General features: G+C 36.1%; 1 protein-coding gene and 1 long non-coding RNA gene across 7 annotated transcripts; one reads left to right on the plus strand and one right to left on the minus strand.

The window, feature by feature from the left end:
• Nucleotides 1-3,513: 3,513 nt before the first annotated feature.
• On the minus strand, nt 3,514-12,134 carry LOC126852408 (protein dimmed-like). Of its 6 annotated transcripts, none has more exons than XM_050597197.1 (3): nt 10,747-12,134; nt 10,031-10,121; nt 3,514-8,485 (listed from the first exon to the last, which is right to left on the minus strand). In XM_050597197.1, exons 1-3 carry the CDS (start codon nt 11,726-11,728, stop codon nt 8,413-8,415), a joined length of 1,146 nt encoding a protein of 381 aa, XP_050453154.1. In that variant the 5' UTR covers nt 11,729-12,134; the 3' UTR covers nt 3,514-8,412. The 6 variants fall into 6 exon arrangements, with proteins under 6 accessions (XP_050453154.1, XP_050453153.1, XP_050453156.1 ...); XM_050597196.1 differs by having other exon boundaries at nt 3,514-8,488; XM_050597200.1 differs by having other exon boundaries at nt 8,342-8,488; nt 10,027-10,121.
• A 262-nt stretch (nt 12,135-12,396) lies between these two features.
• On the plus strand, nt 12,397-25,398 carry LOC126852419 (uncharacterized). Its single transcript, XR_007687826.1, has 3 exons — nt 12,397-12,545; nt 13,193-13,338; nt 23,999-25,398. It is a non-coding gene; the product is annotated as an uncharacterized LOC126852419 (long non-coding RNA).
• Nucleotides 25,399-25,726: the final 328 nt, after the last annotated feature.

Here is a 25,726-nt window from a genome sequence, read left to right on the forward strand (position 1 = left end):
TATATCACGGCATGTTGTTTTTTTTTTTTTATATCGGGTTTTATTAACAAAAATCCAATTTTGTGTTTATAATTTACAATAATTTTTCTAAACTAAATTTAAAACATAGTCTGATAATTTCTAGATTCATAAAATCTGAAATTGTCACGATCATACATAATTTATGTTAAAGATCATATTTTTAATTTTTGTTTTATTTTACTCTATAAACTTTATATAATATCCAGTGAAGTCTCAATTGTCTCAATTTCTGTCATGTTTTCTTCTGTATAGACCAACGACAAACTGGCCACATGTCGGGAACGTGATGTTGCTTCTTGTTCCATCGTCACATTGATATAATCCGTTTTAATCTGAGCAAACATCCCGCAAAAGAAGCAAACAGCAATTTATTCGACCACGGAATAATAAGGAAGTCGCGACGCAGCCAGCCGCTTTTCTCTTCATTGAGAAGCCGCATCTGTAATCTCACCCTCCGCTGCTGCTGGCAACACCCTTCCGCGTCCATAACGCCCGCCCTTTACGTGTAAATCATCGAGAGAGGCGCCAGGACACTTTTGGTCTCGCTTCGAATCTTGGGTAAATAAGATGCACGTGTCCGCGACAGGATGTCGCACATATTTGATGTTTATTAAAACGATTGATTTTAAAACTGACAATGAGACGAAAATAAACTAAAGTTATTCAATTTAGCACGAGAAAAATGATGATAATCCGTTTTATATCCTAAAGGAAGAATTGAATTACAAAAGATGATTTTTTTTTTTTTTAGATTTTTATTGCGTGCGCATGCAGTTTTAGATGACGTTTACTTAATTTATCGTCGCCATACATTGTGCCCGGCGACTTTTCATTTCTGTCACGATTGAAAGTCAAAGTTCTAGCTTTTATGCATCCGTTCGATACCGGAAATGAACGAAATGGCTCTCCCGCGAGGGTGATTTAGAGTGTCGTCAATCGCCGGACTGAAATGCTTCGTGGAATCGTTTTACGCCCTCGTTCTCCGGTGGGTGGGACGGAACGATGTTTCACGATAGAAAGAGAAGAGCCCGAGAGAAAGGCCGAAAACCGTCTCCGAAATAATTAACTGTAGGGACGACCTCATTACGCGGCTTAATGAGCTGCCAGCGGCGCGTTGCCTCGCGTTCGTGTCGCGGTGCTGATACTTGTTCGAGTTTCGGGAGAAAAGAGAGAAACCTTGTGTTACGCCCTGTCCGCCGACTGGTAAAAGTTATTGCTTGTATCACGACAGTGATTTATCGAGACCAGAATCGGCACGACCTGATTTGTCAATTTAACAAGACGTGCCTTGTCGCATCGAGAATAAAACAATTAGTCGCGGAAAGTTAAACAGTTATATCAGGAATTGCATGACTTGCAAATCAGAATTGCATGACAGATTATTTTGTGCAGCTGACCGCAAATCTCTCGTACTAAAAGGAGCAAGTAATTAATTACGTGAGAATAAACCTGCGCGAACTTTGATACATCTTTCTGAATTTTAATTCTTTACAATTTATAGCCCCACAGATTTAAATAAGTATATAAATTATATTCTGAATGTAAATATAAATTATATATTTTGAATGTATAATACACACACACACATTAACAATTAATTGATCTTTTAACTTGGTTAAGAAAGCTTTATCATATATATATATATATATATTTAGCGTAGGAATTGTAACGTAATTATCAATTTTTCTAGAACGAGAGAGAAATTCATCATTATTTTATTCTGTATAATTTCTTCCGCTGATAATTTACTCAAGACGCAAGTATTTTGGTCATCCCTCACGATGAATTTTCACGCGTTTCTATTTCTATCCGCGGCGACGCCTCTCTCTATCCACGTGGTCGCTCTATCACCTCGAGACTCGAACCGGAACCCCGGCACGGTGGTTCCCCGCACAGTATTTATCCACGTTCATCGTAGGAGAGTGTCATAATCCGGCACGGAACGGTTTACTACCAGCATAAAACTCGTCGTGGTGTACGAATAAGTGCGCCATCACGGAAGAAGGAGGGAAGAGATTGGCCCTATTCAGATATAAATATATATGTATGCAAATGGAGCACAACAGATGATGGAAAAGTATACACTCTTCCACTGGTACTAATGATGAGCGATTCATCATTCTCGAGGAAAACGAAAGGAGTGACAGAGATTGTGGTAATTTAATAGGGAAAGACAGAGAACATGTGTTTGTCTCGGCAACATCTCCGACTGTTGCATTTTTTCGCGCGATTCTTTTCTCTCATAGAACTCATTTTCTTCTCTTCCAATCACGATGCAAAGATAATTATTTTTTATGTATAAAGATTGTGATTGATTAACAATAACAAAGCATTTTCAATAAATCGCGAGAAATTAAACTGAAGTCGACATTCTAAAAATTGCAGTCATAATACTTTTGTTTACATCGAATTATAATAAGAATTAAATTAAATATATAATTGGAATAACACACAATGTTACTCGCAATGTTTATCGCTTTTTTTCATCATATTTTTCATATATACAGTATATATATATATATATATATATATATATATATATATATACATATATATTTGTTTTATAATATATTATCAAAATCAAAAGAACTTATTTTCACGATGTGGAAATCGGATTAGGATCATGTTGCATTGCGATCGCGGAGCCATAACAGTAATGGAAGACCTGTCTAACTTTCTCTCACGGGGTGATCCTGGAAATCTGAGAAACCGCGCCTAAACTAAACATAGCGACCCACCGTGCACGATGCATGACGTTTTATTTACGAACTCGCGAAGTCGATGGAAATTCTTCCAGCGGCTCCAGACGCCGATTATACTGGAGCGAGCAGCTTTTACGAGTTTCAATGTTTAATGTCACTGTTACATACGCTGCGTTGCTTTTTGTACTCTTGTCATTACATATACACATCATGTGTGTCGAATATGTCGTTACGATACAAAACGGAGATTTGTATGCCCAATGTTATTTGCGTAATAATGTTCTTTATCAATAGTTATTGATATCAAGTTGCGTTAATTTATTTGCGTTAACGAATTTGCTCAACAAAATTTTAAGTTTCTTTACAGCTAAAGATCAAGTTTTCATCTTCATTCTCTCATTGACCTGCTAATGAAAATAATAAAATAAGATATAAATTTCTCAAGTATAACAGAGTTTTAACATAAATATAAAATATGTATAATAGCTCGGACACATGTATAATTTTATATCTGATCTTTTCAATAATTTTTTCCACTGAATATATAACCAAATTAACTAGCTTTCGAAAAATTAAAATTTTGGAATTTATATACATATATATATATATATATATATATATATATATATATATATATCGGAAAGATATCTTTGATTTATAAAAAATTAAAATTTGGAATTTTTAATTTGTGTAAAGCGAGGAACTCTTGTTTTTTAAGAGAGAAAAATTTATAAAATTTATTAAAAGTTAAAATGTATACGAAAAATACATTTCAGTCATTAGAGTCCAATTAGTTTTCGATCGATAACTTTTAGATATCGATATGAAGTAATCAAGTTGGCAGAGAGCAAAACGCTTATAAAACCGTCTTGCAATTTCTCATTCTCGCGCTTCAACATCCTTGAATGCGATGATAGAACGGGGAGAGGAAAGCCAGCATCCCATCTGATCTTACACGATTGGTCCAGGCAGAACACAATGACATGGCTTTCGACGAATGAAGCGAGCTGGGCGTCTCTGTTCAGGTCCGTTGCTTGCAATAATATTTGCACTGGCATGTCTAATTCCATTAAGACTGCCGCCGTCGTCTCTCGGATAGAGTTTGATCAATTATTTATCGAATCTTTTTCCTTCACTCTCTTCTCCTCTCTCATTCTTTCATCACATTCACGTAACAACGGATGTATCCTCTTTTCTACAATTGCGATTTCAATTGTAAATTTCCCAATTTAGCCCGAAAGTGTCTATGTGTTTCGCAGATGCTCGTTACGCGTGTTTGACATCATAAGCGTTCGCAAGATTATTACAAAATATATTCATAATTAAAGAGAATTTATAGTCATAGAAAAATTCTTAGAATATCTGTCTACGACGATATACGACACGAAGAGCGGCTTAATTTAAAGGAAAGCGGAAAGAAAGAAACATTTACTCCAATATTTTTTCCATCATCTCTTTTCTCATTTATCGCAGCGAGTATAAAAATATTGTACATTACAAATGTGCGAGCAAGAGCGCTCGGATAAATAAGCAAAATGCGAATAGCATTCGAGTCGACGGAATGGATATCGAGATATCATCGTCAAAAGCTCCGTTAAAATCTATCACGCAGCTATTTACAGAACGCTATTTACGACCGTTACATAGTAACACGTATATACAAATGAAGAAAAAGATACATATGTATATTAACTCGTGATACATACAACGCTCGCGGGGCTCGCATGGAAATAATAAATTATTGCATTATTCGGCCACTTGCTGCAAGTTAAGTATCCGCAAGAGTGCATTTTATATATACGTATATACCTTTGTGCTATCTAAAAAATATATTCAAACTGAGTCGTAAAAAGTTGTGATTATACAACAGTTGTAGCTTGTAAAATTTCTTTTATTTTGTACAAATATTTTATATATTTGTTGTAAATATATACATATATATTTTCTTTCTTGTTATTTGGCAAGTCAAATCTATACTGACGTTTCGAATTGCAATAAATAATAAGGAAATGTTATGAAATACGTGCTAGTTTGTTACATTATAACTAACTATTGACACATTAATATTAAATTTAAATGCATAAATTGAAACGTAAAAAATTAACATAAACTCTTACGAAAAGTGCAAAACTTTCTATAGACATATTTTATAGAAAATATGAAAAAAACATAAATATAAATATGATTACAAATTAAAACATATTAATATTATTGATACATCAATTGTTATTATTAACATGTCCGAGTTAGCTTTACTCTTGCTCGGGCAATTAACCGAGATCTAGCAGATGCGCGAAAAATTGGCGCGATTAGCACCGGTAATCATCAAGCTAAAGTTCTTCGTCAGTCTGCTAACGTTAATTGGCCCGGTAAAAACATTTATCAACGTTTCGGCTAGGGCGACAGTCCAGAGAAGGAATTTCGACAGCGGGAGAGCCGCGACGCGCGCGCACTTCTGTCGTTTTTATTCGTCGCGCAACGCGCCGGTGCCGACCATAAATCTCTTTGAATTCAATTAGCCAAGACACACATCCAACATTCGGCGTCTCCCGACGAGAGGGCCTTTTCGGGAAATCCCTCCAATGAAATGCTCTTCACCGCTCTACAAAAACAAATTCGATGTACGCCCGACGTCCTCTCTTTCGCCGCGCGATGCATCTATCCGACTTAAATCTCAATTGATCGTTAAAAATTCATCTCATAAACGTTAAAACGATAATCTGAATATCGAATTTGTCTTGTCAAATTGTCGATTTGTCGAAAGCAAACATTATGATGTTAACAATCGAATGTTGGAAACTAAAATTCCATTCTTTATAGTATTTCTTGAAAGTGTTTGTCTGTCTTTCTCAAATAATCTCGCTCTTCTAAAACCGATTTATTGCAAAAATTGCGATTTTCCCGTCGAAAGTGTCGATTTTTTTGGATATCCTACACATTCGTGTAGGATATCTAGCGGTGGCAAAAGAAAGACGTCGAGAATGACTATGACAGCTGCTTCGCTTTACGAAGGCCTAGACAACAAGCCGAACAATGACAGTTCAAGGACGATACGGAAAAGAACCTTCATCTTCTCTCGCGATGATATAATTGCCGGTGTTATTAAAAATAATTTGTTAACAAAAAAATCCATAAGTTGTTGTTTTAACAAAACGTATCATCCTAATAAATACCTATAATTTATATAAAATGTTTGTGAGAATTCAATCATCAAGAATGCGTCGACAATTGCTCGTGAATTTTTATAATGTAAGAAAAATCTCCTATTTATTAATGTAAATTACTTTTCACTCTAAACTAACTAAAAAAAAAACCCTCTGTTCCTTTTAAACTAAGATTTTGTATTTTATATTTTATCAAGTTAACAGGCTGATATAAATAATGATTATGAGATTGATATATTTTAATTTGTAACTTATTTTATATTTACGTGTTTTTATATTCTCTATTAAGCTTATATAAACACATATAAACAATCTTTGTAGACATTTATTAATAAATGCAAATATTAATGTGTGTGTTTACGATTAACAAGATTTATCATATAGCAACATTCATAACATTTTTTCATCTATCTAAGTATCTAAGTGGTATATATTTTAATTTTGCTTCGTAACAATTGGCTTTTATAAATTGAAATTCTGTATTAGCGCAGCTCTCCTACTACACATTTGTCACATTTGGCCATATGTGAGAAAGTGTAAACAAAAGATGCGCAAGACATTTCATCTTGCGTGTATTATTATTGTTAAATAAAAAGATGGAGAGAAGAATAAAGGATTAGCTCGGTCCCGATGATTTCGGAATAGAAAAAGGAGATTTTATTATGCCTATCCATGCCAAAATTGCGCGCTTTTTTCATCTTGTCGGCCATGCTTTTTTTTCTTTGTTTTTTTGCCATGGTTCAATGCCGTAATAAAGAGTCGGAGAGCGGCTCTTTAACGCGGCGTATCTTCGTTAAGAGGCTAAAAAACACGGCCGAAAGAGTTTGCTTTGACCGGTTTAAAATAACTAAAGTCATTCGCAATATTCACGATGTTGGTAGCAAAGTCGCGACGGATACTTTACATTACGATACGCGATGAAGAAGCCGACGAAGAGGCCCGTCGTGGCAATTCTGTCATCTTAGGAGAAAAAGAAAAATAATATTGTGCCCGACTGATGGGCGCCAAACTTACTCGTTAACTTTCTTTCTCTCCTACTGTTTCTTTAAGACGCTCCCGAATCCGGCGATTATCATATAGCTGGACGCGCGATCGTCCTCTCTGCGGTAAAATATATTATAAATGAACGGCGATTGATCATTTTTAAAAAGTTAAATTATATAAGTTGAACCTTCGCATAAAAATTTACTTAAATCCACTTTTGTTCGAAATTACTTCGAATGTTTTAATCAAAGATCAACTATGTCAAATAATATGTATGTGATGTGATGAGATAAGTTTTCAAAAGTTTATCTTATATTTTGTATATGCAGAATTCACTTGCAAAGTACATTTGTATTTTGCCAGGATTATTTTATAATAATTTAAATATAATTTAAATCTAATATTATAATTTTTAAATGTTCTTTATATGTGCAAATATATATATATATAAAATATTTGCTACGTTAAGAGTTATGAAATTTGCAGTTTATCGACTCAAGTTCGCGGTGAATGCTTCGAAGGCAAGTTTAGTGAAGCTTCAAGATTCAATAAATCAGCTATGCAAAAAGATTGTTTGGACAGACCGAGTAAACGCTCGTAAATTTGGCGTTAACGGGCTGCAAGACGTGCTTTCGAGAGATAGCCAAAAACGAAGAATAGAAATGCGAGTGAGGGAATCTCCCAGCAATAATCGATTACCCGTCGTATTTTATTGTTATCGAGATATACCCCGCGATATGAAGAATAAAAGAATAAAGAAGGCTCTTTGTCGAAAGTCTTGGAGAAATTTTGAGAAAACGTTTTCATTTTCTTGCGTAACAACACCAGTTGTTTTCACTCCAATTTAAATCCATGCGAGCAGGGACAAAGATCCATCATGCCACGATCGTTGTCGTTCTCGCGGAGAGATAATTTCGTTGATTGATGCAGGTGCGTGACGCGGCGTCGGTTAATAAGCACGCTTTGCAGCGATGCGATGCGGTACACGAAGGAGTTGTCGCACCGTTAATAGTCCGATGAGAAGACGTAAATTATTGGCTTATACATTATTGCGAGCGAGAGCGAGCGGCCGGGCGATGCCACGAATTAACGGGGACAGAATTAACTGCCACGATTAGATTTCAAAGCGAGCCGGAAGAGAACGCCGTGAATGTTATTATTTCGCACGGGTGAGATCACAATCCTATATATAATAATTTATTTATTTTTATATAAAAAATAATGATTTTCGAAAGAATCGGCGAGAGGTAACATTACGTGCATAGTAAAGCTGCAGGAACATCTATTTCATACCTTTTTTTCCCTAATCTCTAATTTCTTTAGTTTCATATCAAAATTATCGTACTTGTACGCGTATTATATCTTTTTGATGAACAAGATATTCTTGCGGCGTACATTAAATTTACGAATGTCTCGCAGTTCTCTCTCGCTTATCTTACCTTAAACTTTAATGTAATATGTTATCCTAACAGGGTCGCTTATTTTACAAATTCGAATTCCAATCGTCTCTCATTCGCCAAACACTGAAAGCGTAGGATAATTCATGCGACGTATAAGTACTGGGTGACGATGCGATATCCCTCGCGGTCAAAATCGCACTTCTGGCGCTTCTCTCTTCTGAAACAGATATTTTTATCAGCGCTTCATTATTATCTCATTATTATATTTAGTCGATCATGTATATATTATTTTTGTGTATATAGTATATAATATTTTTTCCTGTAAATTGTTAAAAGAAAAATAATGTAGCAATTTATTTTAATATATCGAATCTTTCCACACACCTGAAATGTCGAGGAGGATGTATTAAGGAGAGTAAAAAATTAAAGGTTGTTATAATTTTGTATAAAAATCGTTAAAAAATTGATCGAGTATAGAGATGAAAGTTTCAATTACCTAACTTTTTATCTCTTATAAAAATTATGAAATTTTTTAATTTATTTCTCACATTATTCTTTCAGGAAGCCTCGATCCATATTTCGACAAAGAGATAGGAGAGTGAAGATTGCGAAAGAGGGCCAGCGAAGAAATTAAAAGAGGAGAAGTCGCAGAAAGATATTACACGATAATTCTGTACGAATTTCAAAATAAAAGGGAAGCAGCGACATCGTGGTAACGCGCGAGATGGCCTGAAGCAACGGTTCGGAATAAAAGAAGCGAACGATATGTATTTCCATCTCGCGAACTCGTCGCAAAAGCCGGCAATATGACGGGCCAATCGGCACCGGCTCTGGACCATTACAGTGTTCCGATATCGTTAGTCAGAGTTATAGATGCATCATTGCGCTATTTGGCATGTACCGGATGGCTTATGTCATTCTCCGAACTGAGATAAGAAGGAGTTCAATGATTTATAGGTCTGTGTGCTTCATAGGGTGATGAAGTTTATCGTGGACAAAATCTTAATAGTCAAAAATTTATTCTTTTTTTTATTTTATTTTATTAAAGAATTTTACATAGACATTGATTCTCAAAAATATTTTAATATCGTGTTACACACATGTTGGTTTAATTTTTCTTTTTAAAATGCTATTTTTCATCTTTGGTACAAATTTGTAAAATCATGAGCTGAGATTGCTTTAGTTTAATGAAACTAATCTTTTTCATGAGTATTATTGAGATGACTCTTGTATGATAGAATTTTGCTTTCACAGTTTTTTCGACATTATATCTCAACAGAGTGAATCTTTCTCTCTCCCTCTCTCTCTGCTATTGTCGCTACGTTTCGAATTTTTATTATAATTTTTCAATAAAGCATTTTTGGGGCCAATGTTTATATAATATTTTTTTCTACTCATAAAATTGTTTCTATATAGGTCAAGTTTTGATCACGTTTAACTTTAGAATATCTTACATATAATAATAAATTATATATCGCGCCGTGTTTATTATTTTAAATATTAAAAACTAGAATCTCTCCACGCAGCTATTTACAACTGATTGTAACTATTATGAAAACAATAAAAACACAGGCAACAAGACACGCGCAATATGAAGAGCGAGCTCGTTCGAAAACACACTTACACTTACGTGTAAGTGCTCCTCTAAAGCTCGTCTATAGCGTGTAAATTACAGGAATCCGCAGGCGGGAGTCTGTTTAATTATGCTGCACTGTAAACAAGCCGGGGTCACCCCCGGCTGATGTAAACACGTACCTACCGCTCGACGGAAGAGGTGCCGACGGAGACAATCCTCGAGCGTCTCTCCAAATAATGTGCAGTCGGTACCGTAAGCTTGCAGTATCCCTTTGCTGCAAGATGGTTACTCACATTATACACACTAAAATAAGTACAGCCGAGCCTCCGTATTCTTAATAAATCGAAAGCGAACAAACCGCCAGCAATTTTTTTATTTTTCCACCTTTGTATCTCATCTCCATCTTCGATATCACGAATTTCACGCGCACACGACGACACAAAATACACAAAAGGCACAAGTAGTTGAGAAAAAAGCGTAGAATGGGCGAAGAATACGGAGGTGTGAAGAAGAAAAATGTTGAGAACACGAAAGTTCGACTGTAAAGAATGTTGCATTAACATAGATCGTGTATATGATATGTGTTTTGCGAATTATCAAGGACTAAAGCATATTTAGAGAGCTTAATGACTCGACGTGAGATAATAATTTGCTTCAGAAATAGAGAAATGTGTTTTGTAATTGGATAAAATCATGCTCGTAAGGTGTTTCAGTGCTCTAGAGTGCTATACGATCCATGTTTATATAACATTTTATCTTCAGTGTGTAGATTTATTTCCCGAGGTATACACATCGAGCACGCATTCTTGTAGAGTTCTCGTTTATGTGACCTCGTATATCAAAACATAAACATTACACTTGTTGAGATATATACTAATATATACTAATGTGGAAATTACCTATATTTTCAGTGTTTTCGCTGTTATCGCCGCTACGTCTGAGCAGATGGAACAGGAAGTCGATGTACCTAGCGGCCAACTTGAGAGTCTGAATCTTGCTAAGCTTGTCGCTTGGAAGAGTAGGTATGATCCTTCTAAGCGCGGCGAATGCCTCGTTGAGGCTCTGCGTTCTCTGACGTTCGCGGACATTCGCCATTGCCCTTTGATTCTGAGTCTCCTCGTCGCTCTGGCCGTTCTTGCGGCGTATCTTGGTTCTTGTCGAGGAGGCTACCGTCTCGCCCTCAGACTCGTTGTTGCTGGTGCCGCTGAGCTTCCTCTTCTTTCTGCCAGCCGGCCTGCCGTTCGCGGCACCATGGTTTCTCGTCGTCGACGACGACGACGGCTCCGTCACGTGACCGACGTCCGAGGTCTGCTTGCAGTACCTCGAGACATGATCGACCATACCCACCTCGGGCTTGAACTTGATTACCTCCGCCTTGTATTCCATGACAGCAGGTACTCCATCCACGGGATGATAGGACTGGCCTTGGCCGATCGACTGGACGGAGCCAGGAGCGACCATTTCCTCGGCGCCACAGCCGCCGGGCGAATACACGTCATGGTGATGATGATGATGATGATGGTACCTCGAGTCTTCCAGATTTTTATAGACAATGTGCGAAAGACCGTAACCAGCCGTGACTTGATGATGATAATCGGACGGTAAAAGATTACGATGCTGCTGCTGCTCCGGCGCTGGACCGCTAAGGTCCATCAGATGCGTCGCGGATGGCGTGAAACTCTCGTAACACGCCACCGGCGAATTACTGGCGGAATTGCAGCCGTCGCTGCCGTGCGCCGCGATGCTGCCATTGTCATTGCTGCCACCGTTACGCAGCATGTAATAATTGGTCTGGATCGGTATGCACTGGGATGCCTGATGTAGCGTCGGCGTCGACGTCGGCGCCGGCGCCGGTTGCGGTGCTGCTGCGGCTCCTCGCATCCTCCCGCTGCTCCTCCAATTGCACGCTGCCTCAGCACATCGAAAGACGACGGCTCGACACGCCGCGGGTAACACGATGTTTTTATATTATCCGACACGTCGCCGGATACGCGGTACCAGGCTTCCTCGATTAACAGCACCATCCACCTATCCACCGCTACGCTAGCACGCGAATCACGTACCAGCATACATTTCACTGCAAATCAACCAATGGATCACTTTTCTCAAATTCTACAGCGCCACACGGAGTGTGTTTGAAATTTTTTTCAAGCGATTTTTTTTATCAGCGATAGCCGCGACGCGAAAAAAAGGCGAGCCGAAAAGTCATCCACACAATCAAATGTCCCGAAACTCCGTTTATATCGCAATCGCTGTCGGCGTTCGCGTCGTCGTTCCTTCTCCTCTCCGAATCTTACTACACGTCTGAGTCCGACGAGGAAAGCTCCCGTCGGCCCCCGTTTCTCGGCTCTCGCTACGATTTCTCGCGCCGGAGGAACCCCGCCTCCGACGACGAGTGTGACTGGTCCCGATTATCACTTTGTCCCCACCCATGGAAAGAGGGCAAATATGAAGATTGAAAATATATACATATGTGTGCGCGTGTGCGTGTCCAGAGTCCAGTGTGTGTGTAATGTAAATAGACCAGGTGGCGGGGGATAGGTGGGGAAGGAGGGGAGGAAAAGTAACGAAGAGAAACGAAAGACTCCTCCGCGATGGCGATGCAACGCTGCTCGAGACTATGATTGCGCGATTGCGGAAATCTCAAATGGAGAAACATTCTTCTGAAACATTAATTATTTTCATAAAATCTCCACAAGTGAGTTATCGTTGATTACAAAATAATATACCAATATGTCTTAAAATTTGACAATTTTTTCGTTATTTTGAAAATTTACCTCGAAACTCTTGTTCTAAACACACATTATATAATGCTTTTCTGAATAAATCCAGTATTACATTTATTATAAGATGCTTGCACAAAATTGAGGAAAATAGAGACACAAAAGTTCTCATCAAAAATTGCTTTTATTTATTAAAAAAAAAATATATATATATTTTTATTATTTCATTTAGGATAAAGAAATAAAAAAAATATAAAAAAGGAAAAAAGAAAAAACTAATGTCTTGTTTGGCAAAATTAATGTCACATTTCATAATGATTTCCACTAGGTGAGACTAGAGATTCACAAGAAAGGACTACAAAACTATACATTATTTAATAAAGAATTCAGATGAAGTTGTCAAAAAGTGTGAATATGTATTTGTAAAATATTTCAGCCAAAAATACACATATGTGCACATGGCTTAAATCTTAATATTTTAAAATTTTGTATATAAAAATATATACAGGATGTGAAAAAATGTATGATAAAGGATTATCGTCTTTTTCTGAAGTTTACGCGAGTCTGGATTTAATCGTCACGAAATGCTGTGTCGGGAAAATGACGTATCGACATTTTTCAGGCTCCCGCAATTCGGAAGCCGGGCGAGGATGAAAAATCAAGTAAGATGAGAGTTACGACGTGGCCAAAAATAAGGAAGCCCGCACAGCAACGTAAAAAGTACATTCCCCGATTCCACCGAGGAAGAAAGGAAGCAACAGGAGAGAGGTACAGAAATACATACTGCGAGTATTTTAATTAATAAAGAAACGTCACGATTTTATAAATAATTTTTTGCAAAATCGACAATGTGCATGAATTGCATAGACTTGCAATGAAAGCAATAATAAGGACCATTAACTTTGTCATTATATATTACAAATTATATCAATCGAAAACGTGACGAAACAGAAGAGCAAAAACTAGAATCAAATATTATCTTTTCTTTCTCGCGACTCTTCTATTTAATAATTATTATATCGATTGTGTTCGCAACGTTAAAATTATATAAATGAATCTATTACTCGGAGCTGACATTCTCGAATGCAAATTAAATTAATATCGCCGACAATTATGCGATATAAATTAATGCGACAACGCGCGATCATTTGCGGAGGCATGCCTGATGGATGGCCGTGTTGGATATACCGCAACGTGTTTGTTGTGACGGATGAAAGCTCTTTTGAGAATGTCTATAAATTCCGCGTTTCCAACTTTCTCGCGAGCGCGCTTCCCTCACATCCCTTATGTTTCGCCCGTGATTTACAATTTTGTTCGACGCCACGCCACGCCACGCCTATTTGGTCACGAGGGTTAGAAGAAATGAGTCTTTGTTGTCATTTTGATCTCGATCAAGAGAATCGATCGATTAAAGGCTATTTCGGACGATCGAAGCGGAGCGACAATAAAATAGATCACATTCATTGTCCTACATCTATATAACTGTAGCTCAAATTTATGAAATTTATTGTAACATGAAACATTTGGTCTTATCTTAGGGACTTTGTTTTCTAAACAATTCAATCGTCATATCGCGACGGTATTAGCGAATGAATATTCGCCGCTCGTCCGCGTTCCGGGAATCAAGACGACCGTAAGTTGCGTCCTGGCGATGATCCAATCGAAAATCAGATCGCCAATAGGGGTAGGCCGATAAATAACGCGGTCAAATACCAAAATAATACCCAATGCTGATCAAAGAAATAAACTCGCGCTAACTTTCTAGCTTTAGAGAGACACACATCTTATATAATTTTTCAAATTTTCTTCTTGGATCAAATTTTTTAATCTTTAATTATAATTAATTAGTTTTTTACTTAATTTTGCAGCGTGACCGTTTTGTTTTCTTCAGGACAGAACTTTAAGCTTTATTATTATTCGAGGACATGTTTTGAGAAGTCTGAAAGCTCGCGAGATTAGCATCGCGCGTTAAAGTACAAGAAAATCGTGTGTCCCTCGACACACTTGTCAATCATCCAAACTTAACTTGAACTTTACAACTTTAGGATACTGACCTTCGTTGATTCTCTTGATGGTCACGTTTGCGCGCGATACCCGTCCCGGGTACGCGCCGTTTAACGATATTAACGTGGCTTTAATTGCGCGTGCCGGCGTGCAAGTTTAATCGCCGAGATTGCGTTTGCATCTTGACGTCGTGGACTGTTGCAGATTAAAGCGTCCCTGTCGGTGCTCTTTCACATCGGAAATGTGACGTAAAAGAGATAAGGTGTTTCATCCTCGCGGATGCGACGAATTTAATGGGTGTCCTGAAAGTAATCCGAGATAATAAAAAAAAAAAACTCGCAATTAAAATGTGCTTCTTTTCCCTATAATACATCAGCAAACATTTCATTAATGAGGAATTTGTTAATGTCCAGGATGAATCTGGCAGTAAAGTAATCGATATATCTATATTTTTACATTTGTTATTATCAAAGACGGCACATTGTGGACAATTAATTTTTGTTATCTACATTAAATCTGTCCAAATTTGTCAAGAAAGAGCAAAAAGGACAGATTGATCAGTCTAATTAATAAAATATTACAAAAATTTTACATGTTATTAAGTTTCACGAGTAGTCTTAAAAAAGTATAGGAATATATATATATATATATATATATATATATATATATATATATATATATATACATACATATAATAAATAAAAATTGCATTTGCAACTCGGTTTCCCATGCAAGTATACAAGAAAATTTTAACATTTTTCATATTTATAATAATTTGTTGAAAAACATTACTTTTACATTCTTACTATAAAATTTTTTCTCTTTAGATATGTCTGTGACTTTCGTTTATTTTTTTTATATTGTCTTTGTCTTATGTACATCTGGCATTTCCCTATATAAGATACGCCCATAGATTTGTCTCTTTATGGTTGTTTTAGCATTACACGTACATAACATATGGTTATGGCTTTTGACATAAATATTGTATTTGTTAGCTCGTGAAAAGACACAGGATCGGTTCTGAGGAGTGCAATGCATGCCTGGGTACAGACATAAAAGTTTAAGCATAAAAATACCTACATGTATAGTAAACATAATACAAAATGCATACATAGCACAAAAATAAAAATTTTTATATACATTAATCCAATCAGTTGTCTCTCTAAACTTGCAATTTTTTTTTCGCCTTTTTTTCTACATGGAGGGGTAAAAATTGTTTTCGTATGCAGGCTAATAAGGAGTCAGAACCGTCTCTGAAAAGACGTTTATGATGTATAGAGAAAAATGTATAATTGTCGTTAAAATTGCGTTAAAAGTGCTGAAGAAACATTTTTGCAAAAGAGCGCAACGAATGTATCGTACATTAACTAGGAATATGATAATAATAATTATAATAGAAATTATTTCGAAAGAATCTAAGAAGAAAAAAAGCTAATAATAATAAAATAATAATGATATTTATTCTCCGGATATTTGGTGGTAACATCTCCCGTTTTAAGAGTGTCAAAGAAAATGGCGCCTCGGCCATTGGTAGGTAGGAACAAGAAATGAAATTCTCGAATAGCAACAAGTGCAATACCTCTAACAGGTGTTTGATCGTGGCGATTTGAGACTGCGAGAGAAAATTGTTTACTTGGTACTGCCCAATCATCTGTCGCATCTCCCATTGCATTTTTTTCAGAAAAAACCTGTCGAATATTAGATTTGCTGGTCGCATCTATTGCGTGTTACGTCCAAACTATCATTTTGTAATAAATATTCCTCTCTTTATGCAACATTTAAAAAATTTATCTCATAAATTTTTTAAATATTGTGCAGCGCAGAAGAAAAAAAACATAATAAAGATATATTTTTCAAAGAATTTATATAATCAAACAGAGAAAATATATATCTTGAATTTTCTCTCTTTCTTATTTCTTCTTAAAATTAAGATTTCGCAAGATTTGATTGCATATTTCCTTTTCAATTCTTCTATTCCGTTGTAGGAATAAGCAGCTACATTAATGAGACTTTCTCTCTGTTATTTCCCGTACTATCTATTTATGTTGTCGCGTATTTTAACCATGTTTACAAAAGAACGTAACGAGCATTATTACTTGCCCTTAAATTTATTTATTTTTTTTTTTATTTTTTCACAATTACGTTAAAGACTCGAACTAGAATATTTCGTAAAATATTTAAGATATCATCGCTCAATGTATAAAAATTAATATTAAATAAAAAATTAGAATAAATTTGACGGAAAGAAACTCTCAAAAATCGGATCAACTGTTGTATTATTGCAAAAGAATTTATTCTCGAATCTTCATTAACTCGATAAGTTTTACGACTTCGGAGTATCGTGTACGACACAACCGCTCCGGATATTGTCGAATAATCGGTGCGATATTTGTGTCGCGAACGATGAGGGTGGTCTCGCGATTCGAGAAACTATTTTCTTAACACCGCAACGAGAGATGCTGGCAAAGAAAAGATGAAAACTAAACAAATCGTCCTGTCTTTTTCTGCACTTCCGTCCTTGCAGATTATCACTTGAAGGCTAACATGATATCTCTGTATATACATATGTATCTCATCTATGTACTTGGAATGCTATTGTGCATAAAAGGACTATCGTTTTTTTTTTTTATCTCTTTTAAAAAATATATGTTAGGTTTTCGATATCAACTATGTTAATAGTGCAATATTTTTATCAGTTTTTTCTTTTATGTATGCAAAATAATTTGATAACAAATTTTTTTTTATAAATATATTCCAACTTGAATAACTTTTTAATGTAATATTTCTATTTTACTGTTGAGTCAGAAAGAGAGAGGGAGTTTCAGAATTTGCAATTAAACTCTTGACATGAATTTGTAATTTTATATTCAAGACTATTCGCTTTCTTTTCTTTATTGCAAGAATATTAGCGACGTTTAGATTTCGCCGTCGTTCGAGCGGCCGATGTCACACGATGAGCAAGCGTATACTTTTTTTTCCTAATGAATAAAATCTGACAGACATCTGTTCACCAGACGACGCTTTCTCAAGGTGCATGGGACTGAATTACGTTTCATTAGACTCGGCTATACAAGGTCATGAAATTTCGATTGCGGAAACATCAAAGAGTTAAATGCGAAATCGCATTACAATAATATGATTATCTCTTTTTAATACACTGTACAATTGTTAAAAAGGTGTACAAACAATCACACACACACAGATATACCTACAAACGTAATGATTAGCTTGATATAAAAACATTGGAAACATAAATATTTATATGCCAAAAATTAGAAAATGGAAATCTTACATAAAGAGTTGACCTAATCTCTTAAAGAATTTAAGTTAATCCTTTGCAATTTCTATATGTTTTTGGATACTAATATCTAATTATTGTTGGTATATTATATATAAATATTTAAAAGTGTTCCAATCTTATATTACATCCTTCCAGTTTTATCTAGGAATGATTACAACTTTATTTAAAGACTGCTATCTTTAAAACTATTTACGAGAGTATATAATTTTTTTATTGAAATTCCGCGCATGTTTCAGAAATATTAAAAAAAATTTACGAAAACGAATAAGATTAAAAAGGAAAAAGATTTTTCGACAAATCTTTTTTATTTCGAAGAACCCTATTGGAAGCAACAAATCGAATTTATTTTACTTTATTTTTTTTTTTTTTGTTTTATCTTTATTCCTTGAATGTCGGGCGGATCCTTTGAATTTTACAATCCGAGTGGTTGTATCATATGTGGAAGAAATTCTTCTGAGAATAGAAAACAATGGAGATAAAAATGCACACATGTCTACATGTTATGTTTTCAACCTAAAACTTCATAAATAATCTTGGCTTCAAAAACTAACGTTTTTTCTCAAGTGAGAGACGAAGAGATACTTAACCGTACGAAAAAGAAAATATCAGACGATAAATCGCAGATTCATCCACACATGGAAAGCAATTTATGTGATTCTCTTTGTTTTTTTGGAAGCGGAAAAGATCGCAAATAATGTTTTGAAAAATTTTTCAAATAATAAAATAATAGTTTTCTAACAAAATCGAAAGATTGTGAGATTATGTAAGAAAAACGTTTCCGTCTGCGCCATTTTGATCACCACTAGAATTTCATTATACCAAAGTTTTACGTTACGTGGACCGTACATCTGTAGGAACAAAAGTTTACAATAGATGTTAGCGGAACAAGAGAAGTTTAGAGCAACTCTCGCATCGATGAGACCTCCAGCTGAGGAGCCCCCGAGGGATTCGTTGGAGCCCTCTCTCTGAGAGCTGCCCATGGGTTCCTTTTTTATTAACGTTTGTGCGACAGTTGGATTCAGGAAACTCCGTAACCCGTCGATGTAGGGCTTGTGTCCTCTCCTCCTCCTCCTCCTCCTCCTCCTCCTCCCCTCCCCTCCCCTTCCCCCCGCCACGAAAAACGTTAATTCGAACGTTATAACCCAATATCTCCCCCTCCGCGAACATCACAGTGGCAGAAATGGCGGCGGTATCGTGCGCATCCCACGCAAGATTTTTTGTTCGTTCCTTGTACCCTAACAAAATTAAAGATGCCGACTCTTAATAGATATAGATACGGCTCGGTGTGTGGCGAATCAGTTAGTTTAATCTTTTACCCTAGTATTTCATTTATACAGTATGAGAGACTATCAATTAGGATAGCACATAAATTATAAGAATAAAATAATTGTTATTTATCAGTATACGATCAGTTCGCAGACTGGAAAATCTGACGAAATCAACCGAAAGGACGAGTCATTTTTTTTATAGTATTTTACGAAATATTTGTATTTTGTCAAATCTGACAAGAAAATCAAAGATCAAAAAACGTGGAACCTTATGTATTTTTTCTATCAGAACAAAGCTGCGATATCGAATTCATCAATATCCTTTTTTAGAATGTAATCTCGATCCGTCATCATAATCACAGCAATACATGCAAATTTGCCGATTGTTTTTAGAGAAGACTTGGACTAATTGAAAAAGAAAATGGCATTTCAAAAATCAAGCCGATTATGACCAGAACTATATTTTTTGCTCCGGTAAGTTCATCCGCCATTTCCGACCTTCTCATCATAACTCACAAGTTTCATTTGATGGCGAACAATTGTTGAGTCCTGGAAACCAAGAACCATCTCGGACACGCGACACTTTTCTGCACATCATGGAAGTGTGTTCTTTATTTTTTTTTTTCTCGTCCTTCCCGCTACTGAAACTCCCCCGCGGGCTCATTCAAGAAAATCCTCTCGACGAAAGATTCATCGCTGCTTTTTCAGGACAATCCTTTTGTACGCGAACGGCAAATAGAACGATAATCGTATCCTCTTACGTACCAGAAATATAAGCATAACAAACAGTTTGTTTTTTTTTAACGAAAAACTAAAAAACGAAAATGAAAAATCGATTAAATGAAAAAAATGAATAAAAAGAAAGTGTTTGAGCTATATTATGTTTGTAAATAATTAAAAATACGATAAGTTTCTTCAAAATTGGAATCTTTTAGAAAAATTGTTTCAAATTTATCATCTGTGAAAAGTCTACAATTTCGTCATTTTTTCTTTTCCTCCTTATTTAGAGTATCGGTTGAGACACTTAAGACACTTCATTTTTAAGATCCTACAAATATACCGATTGGTCACTTGCATCCTGTTCAGCGATTGGATGGCAGCATCCACCTGTTCTATGGTTGAGCAGGTGCATCCACTTGTCCAATGTCAGATAACTCCACCCAAACTGTAATGGAGAGAGACTCTTGCATTTCCTTCATAAAATCTTTTATCTGGTATGAAACGTAAAGTAGCGTAGAATTTTTATCAGATTTTATATATCTATATAATTTACTATGAAATATAATATTTATATATTTAAAAATGATTATGTTAAAGATATAAAGAAAAGTATACATATATTACACATACGATATTAAAGAAATGAAATCTCATATATATATAAATATATACATGTACACACTTATCCATCAAAATAAAAAAATATGTAGCGTCTCAAAATCAGAGAATAATTTATGTTATACAATCATAAATTAAAATATTACATTAAAAACGTAAATTTTTATTTAGAGAACAATAGAGATTTTATGAAGGCATTCTTTCGATTAAATCGTATTATTTGCAGCTATTGCAAGCTATAGATTTATATACACACATACATATGCACAGCAAGGGAATTGTAGACGATTGGGAATTGCGCGGGACCGATTACTTGGATCGCTCGACGGCGTCGTTTTATGATATCTGAAACATCTGTAAGCAGGTGTCACCGAAGAGACCGCACTTGCACATTTGGTGCATGACGCTGACTTGGCTGTAGAGGATCACGAGAAGACAGGCGCGACCGGCTGCCGTGCGTTTCGTCGCTGCAACGAAACAGCTGTTTGCCTCTGTCGTACACGTTGGCCTAAGTGGTCTCATGCCCATTATAATTTGCGAGAATTTATAGGAATACGAAGCTTTCTCTATCTGCGAGAACTACATTTTGCGTACAGAGTTGTGCGAATTTATTGACAGCATACATGCTAAGTGTATATGCTTGAATTAAAATATCTTTTTAAAAACGATAATTATCAAACCAGCAAGCAATGCATCTATGATAATATATACAAACGAAATTTAATCTCTTTATGAAAAGAAAATCTGCTAAAAAATATTCATTACGAGTTGCATTTTTAATTTTATCATATACTGGACATGTAATCTTTAGTTGAATTTTTAAAATTTTTTCCTCTTTTGTAGCGTTACATTTTTGTTAATGTTTTTGCAACTACGCTAATGCACTGTGATCAGGAATGCATATAACGAGAGAAAGAAACTGTTAGTATATCCGTCTATTCTTTTCGACACTTTCGAGAGCCAATCTAGCTCGAGTTTCAAAATTTGCACACGATTTTAGTCATATTCAGAAACGGAGAAAATTCATCTCGCCCCGCTGGCGCCAGCATGACAGAAAGCTCGCGTTCATAATTGAGCGTACCTCCCTCATAAACCCTAAAATATTATATGTTTCCTGTCAAAAAAAAAAAAATGCCGAGCAACCCCTGTTAACGACCAATAAACAAACGAATTTCTCGAACGCAATTCTTTAAAGGTATTAAAATTTTAAACAATTAAAAAAGATTCACGATAAATATCTAGTTTTTCCACGTACATCGACAGATACGCGACAAAGTGATAAAGTCATCGTTGCCATTAAAATAGATCGGAACGTGGAAGTAGTAAATTTGGCCTCCTCTGCCATCGGCGCCTCCCATGAAAACGATGAGATCGTAAAGAGCACCCGCGCGACTTTTTGTGGGATTTACTTTATGATACCGCGAAGGCCACTAATAGGCGCGCTCGACCGCTTCTCGTCGACAGCGTCGATGCGCTCGATGGAGCCAAAGAAAGCTCATACGTTTTCGTTACGGCGAGAAGGACAGAGAGTAACGAAACTCTCGAGAAATCGACGCGATCATGGACCGGAACTCTTCGCCGAATATCAGCCGCTCGGATCTACGTTTTTTCGCGCGATTGTTAAAGTATGCATTTCTTAAGATAAAAAATTGACATATTTTTAAAAATATATATCATTATATATGAAATATTATACCAAATAATTAATAGAAAAGTCATATTCAATTACTATACGAGAAAGATGAATGATCTCATTAATTTTGTGTTTGTCTCCTTTGGAAAATTGTAAACACACCGATTTTGACAATCCGAACAACTTTGGAGATTAAAATAAGCTGCAATTTTTTTGTGAGCCGAGATAAATCGAGAGAATCGTCGCTCTTCTTGTGCTTTGATGCCGGATATATAATTTACGACGCATTAGAGATTCTGAAAAATTATACGCCGCAATCTCTCTTACCGGAAGTACGGTGCACGAAGACTACGACGGCGGCGGTGTGCGCGGCTCGTTTGGACAAGCAAAGCGCCGCCCCTGTGCGACTGCGTATCATCGTTCTCTGGACAAGGAGACGAGAAGGAAAGAAAAAAAGGGCCAGCCTTGCTCTCTCTCTCTCTCTCTCTTTCTCTCTATCTCTCTATCTCTTTCGAGGGATGCGCTCTGTTAGCCGTGCGCGAAAAAAGAGTCATGCACGATCTTTGTGATCTTCAACGGAGACCTCGTTGCAGATCAAACTCGAAAAAAGACACCCTGGCTTTTCAGGGGATGCAAGCCTACATATAACAATGGTTATTGTCTCGATTTTCGCGATTGGTCCATGGAAAAGATCGAGGGAGTTAACCACAGAGTCGCGGATGGCCCCCCTTCTCTTATTTGGAACCGAAAATGCTTCCCCTCGACACCAGTTTGGAATGGTTTTCTTCCCTATGCTCTTCGACGCAAATAAATCAAGCCTCTTGAAAAAACACCGCGAGAGTTTGTTGCGAGCTGATATATGAACGCCTGATTCATTATGCGTCGCCGAGATGAAGTATGTGTTAATGAAGAGAAGGCGACCTCCTTCTCTCCACGTGGAGAACATTTATTTCTACGATACGGACTTAATATAGATCGTCAAATTAATTAATTTAATAAAATATTTAGTTTTAGTAAATTATAGAATTATTAGGTCTATTTATTAATTAAGCTTTAAAGTTGTACTTGTTAGGATTTTTGCATACATACTTTTTATCTCAAATGACGTTTTAATTAAGATTTATTTGAAAATTATTTTAATAATTAAAACTCTCCGTGTGATGTACGTATACATATTTCGCAAAAAAAAAAAATATAGACGCATATGAATGAATATCATATAGAAACATTAAAAAAACATAATGAAAATAAAAGTGTACCGCCAAGTGTCTTTTCAACAGCTGCGACATACATCATTTTATTATCATTTCTTTTCGAAACGTTTGGCCGTAGCTGGCAGCTGCTTCGCGACCGATGAAGTACTACGACCACCATTTTCGAAAAAAGTGCGAAGAGAAGCGGAGGAAAGATCTCGGGTCCATGCAGCTCTCCTTCTTTCTCCTTCTCTTCGTCTTCCTTTCTCGACCGAATTCTCAACCGCTCAGGTTAACATCGCGAGAAAGCGCTTGTAGCCATAGACACGCCTCCGTCGAACAGGAAATTAGCTGCCGACAGGCGGTTCAAATTATAAATTTCTAGGGAGAGTCTATAGGAGAGAGAGAGAGAGGGAGAATATACTGTCTTTCGTTTCTTCCGCTACGTCTGATTCCGTTTTATCGAAAACTTCAAACGGGCCGGTTGTTTTCTTTGCGGCCATTCGATCTTTTATATCTTTATTTTTTTTCTATACTTATAATCCTTTTTTCGAACTTAATTTATATTTAATCCTGTACAAGAGAATTGTAAAATACAAATAATATAAAATTGTATTAAATAATATAAAATGTCTCGTGTTTTTATAGACATGTATTTCTAAGTTTGCGAAACAAATTTCGAATTTTGCAGAGTCATCAAATCCTTATATTGTAAAGGACGATCGAATTCAAACTCGTCAAAGAATTCACGAACGCAGACAAAAGTCAAAGGGCCGATGTAACGGGCCGGAATATATTTTGTGTATCTTCTGTGCGGGAAGAGCGCCGACGATTCGCTCTGTCAATCCTTGTACAGCAGCAAAGCCTGAAGACGATGCGCGGGCCTCTTTTTACGCATAGGTAGGAGACTACAAAGTGCGCGCGTCAGGCCAGATGTCGGTCGAGCGGTCGTCTTTATGGCTGTCAAGTCGTACGTGGACCACGACGACGACGACGACGACGAGAACGACGGACGGATAGCGAAAAGGAGGACTACGACAAATGCAAACGAAAGGATAAATGGAATCTACGGTGACGCAAAACGTCGCGTCGTCACGTCGGCACTACCGTATCGTCTGTTTCCTCGACTTATACATATATGCCAATCGATGATTTCTAAGAAATATAGACGAGTTGAAAGGAAATAATGGCGATTTATCGTGAAATAATATAAGTAGGACGTAAGTAAGAAAAAAATTATGTAGTAAAAGTTCTTTTGCATAATTATATGATCTTACACTTTTTTTTTCTTCGTCTTGCGTAAGATGACAATTAATAATATGACTGATTAAAACGAAAGAAAGAAAGAAAAGATACAAGAGATTGAATGTATATGTGCTTTCGCCAACGTGGGTCTATTAAAGAAGCGAAATAAATGGAGATAATGTATTTTTCCGCTTACTATTTTATACAGCCACTATTATATTGTTAATAATACTGATTCATGTATTTATACGTCGCAACCATTGAAACATGTAAATATCCGTGATACACGAAAAATGCAATTCCATCATGGAATGTTAAAAGAAATAACATACACATACATTTTTTAAAAATATTAATTAGACTTTGACAAACTCTTTATTTCAATGTAAGATGAAAAATATAATAAAAATAAAAAAGCAAGGAATAAGAAATAAATAAAATTCTAGACTATTTTTTAATAATAAAAGAATGCATGTCCGATATGAATTCATTGCAGTCAATGTTTATTTTAAAGATGAATAGAATCTACAAATATTTAATGAGTTACACTGAATAAATTATTAAAAATGTACAATTTTAAGAAAATACATAAGAAGGCACATATCTTTGCGGAGTTTATGAAATTTCATCACAAAGGCGAGGAGAGGAGAGCGAAACATCGTGTGAACCGGATCCTACGTCGCCGCCAGCTGTCAAGCCGAGATGTCATATCTTCTCTCATCTCGTATACAGCCCTAATGTCTTCCCGCGGTATCGCACGAGACACACCGAATGACAAAGACGGTACTTTTAAACGGTACTACATCATGCAGTTTTGGTACAATTCATACATTCGTCATAGTTGAAAAAAACTTGCGCGTTAACGCTATGCAGAAGACAAGTGCATTTAATTGCGGAAATTAAAGTTTTAAATCTCTTTTTTTAAAGATAAAAAAAATCTTTTTATATATATTATTTATTAAACTAATAATATTCTTCTATGCAATTCGGATTCAATATATTTCTTATAATTTAATTTTTGCTTAAGCGAAAAAAATGGCTTATTACAATTGGAAGGAAAAAGATTAAGTCGAAGGCTTGAGAAAAAAAGCGTAGTAGCCGCATCGTATACATATATGGCACGCATCTTTGGAGATAGTATTCATCAAGCAAATCCGTTACGTGTCATCGAGGT

Source organism: Cataglyphis hispanica, chromosome 10 (assembly GCF_021464435.1).
Source record: "Cataglyphis hispanica isolate Lineage 1 chromosome 10, ULB_Chis1_1.0, whole genome shotgun sequence".
Classification (NCBI taxonomy): Eukaryota; Metazoa; Arthropoda; class Insecta; order Hymenoptera; family Formicidae; genus Cataglyphis; species Cataglyphis hispanica.

Excerpts from the sequence above, each read along its gene's own strand:
- LOC126852408 (XM_050597196.1), bottom strand. The coding sequence starts at position 11,728 with ATGCGAGGAGCCGCAGCAGCACCGCAACCGGCGCCGGCGCCGACGTCG. Across the intron at positions 10,122-10,746 it reads CGAAAACACTGAAAATATAG|CAAAGGGATACTGCAAGCTT; the intron begins GTAATTTCCACA and ends ACCATCTTGCAG. Across the intron at positions 8,489-10,030 it reads GGCACCTCTTCCGTCGAGCG|AAGAGAGAAGCGCCAGAAGT; the intron begins GTAGGTACGTGT and ends TATCTGTTTCAG.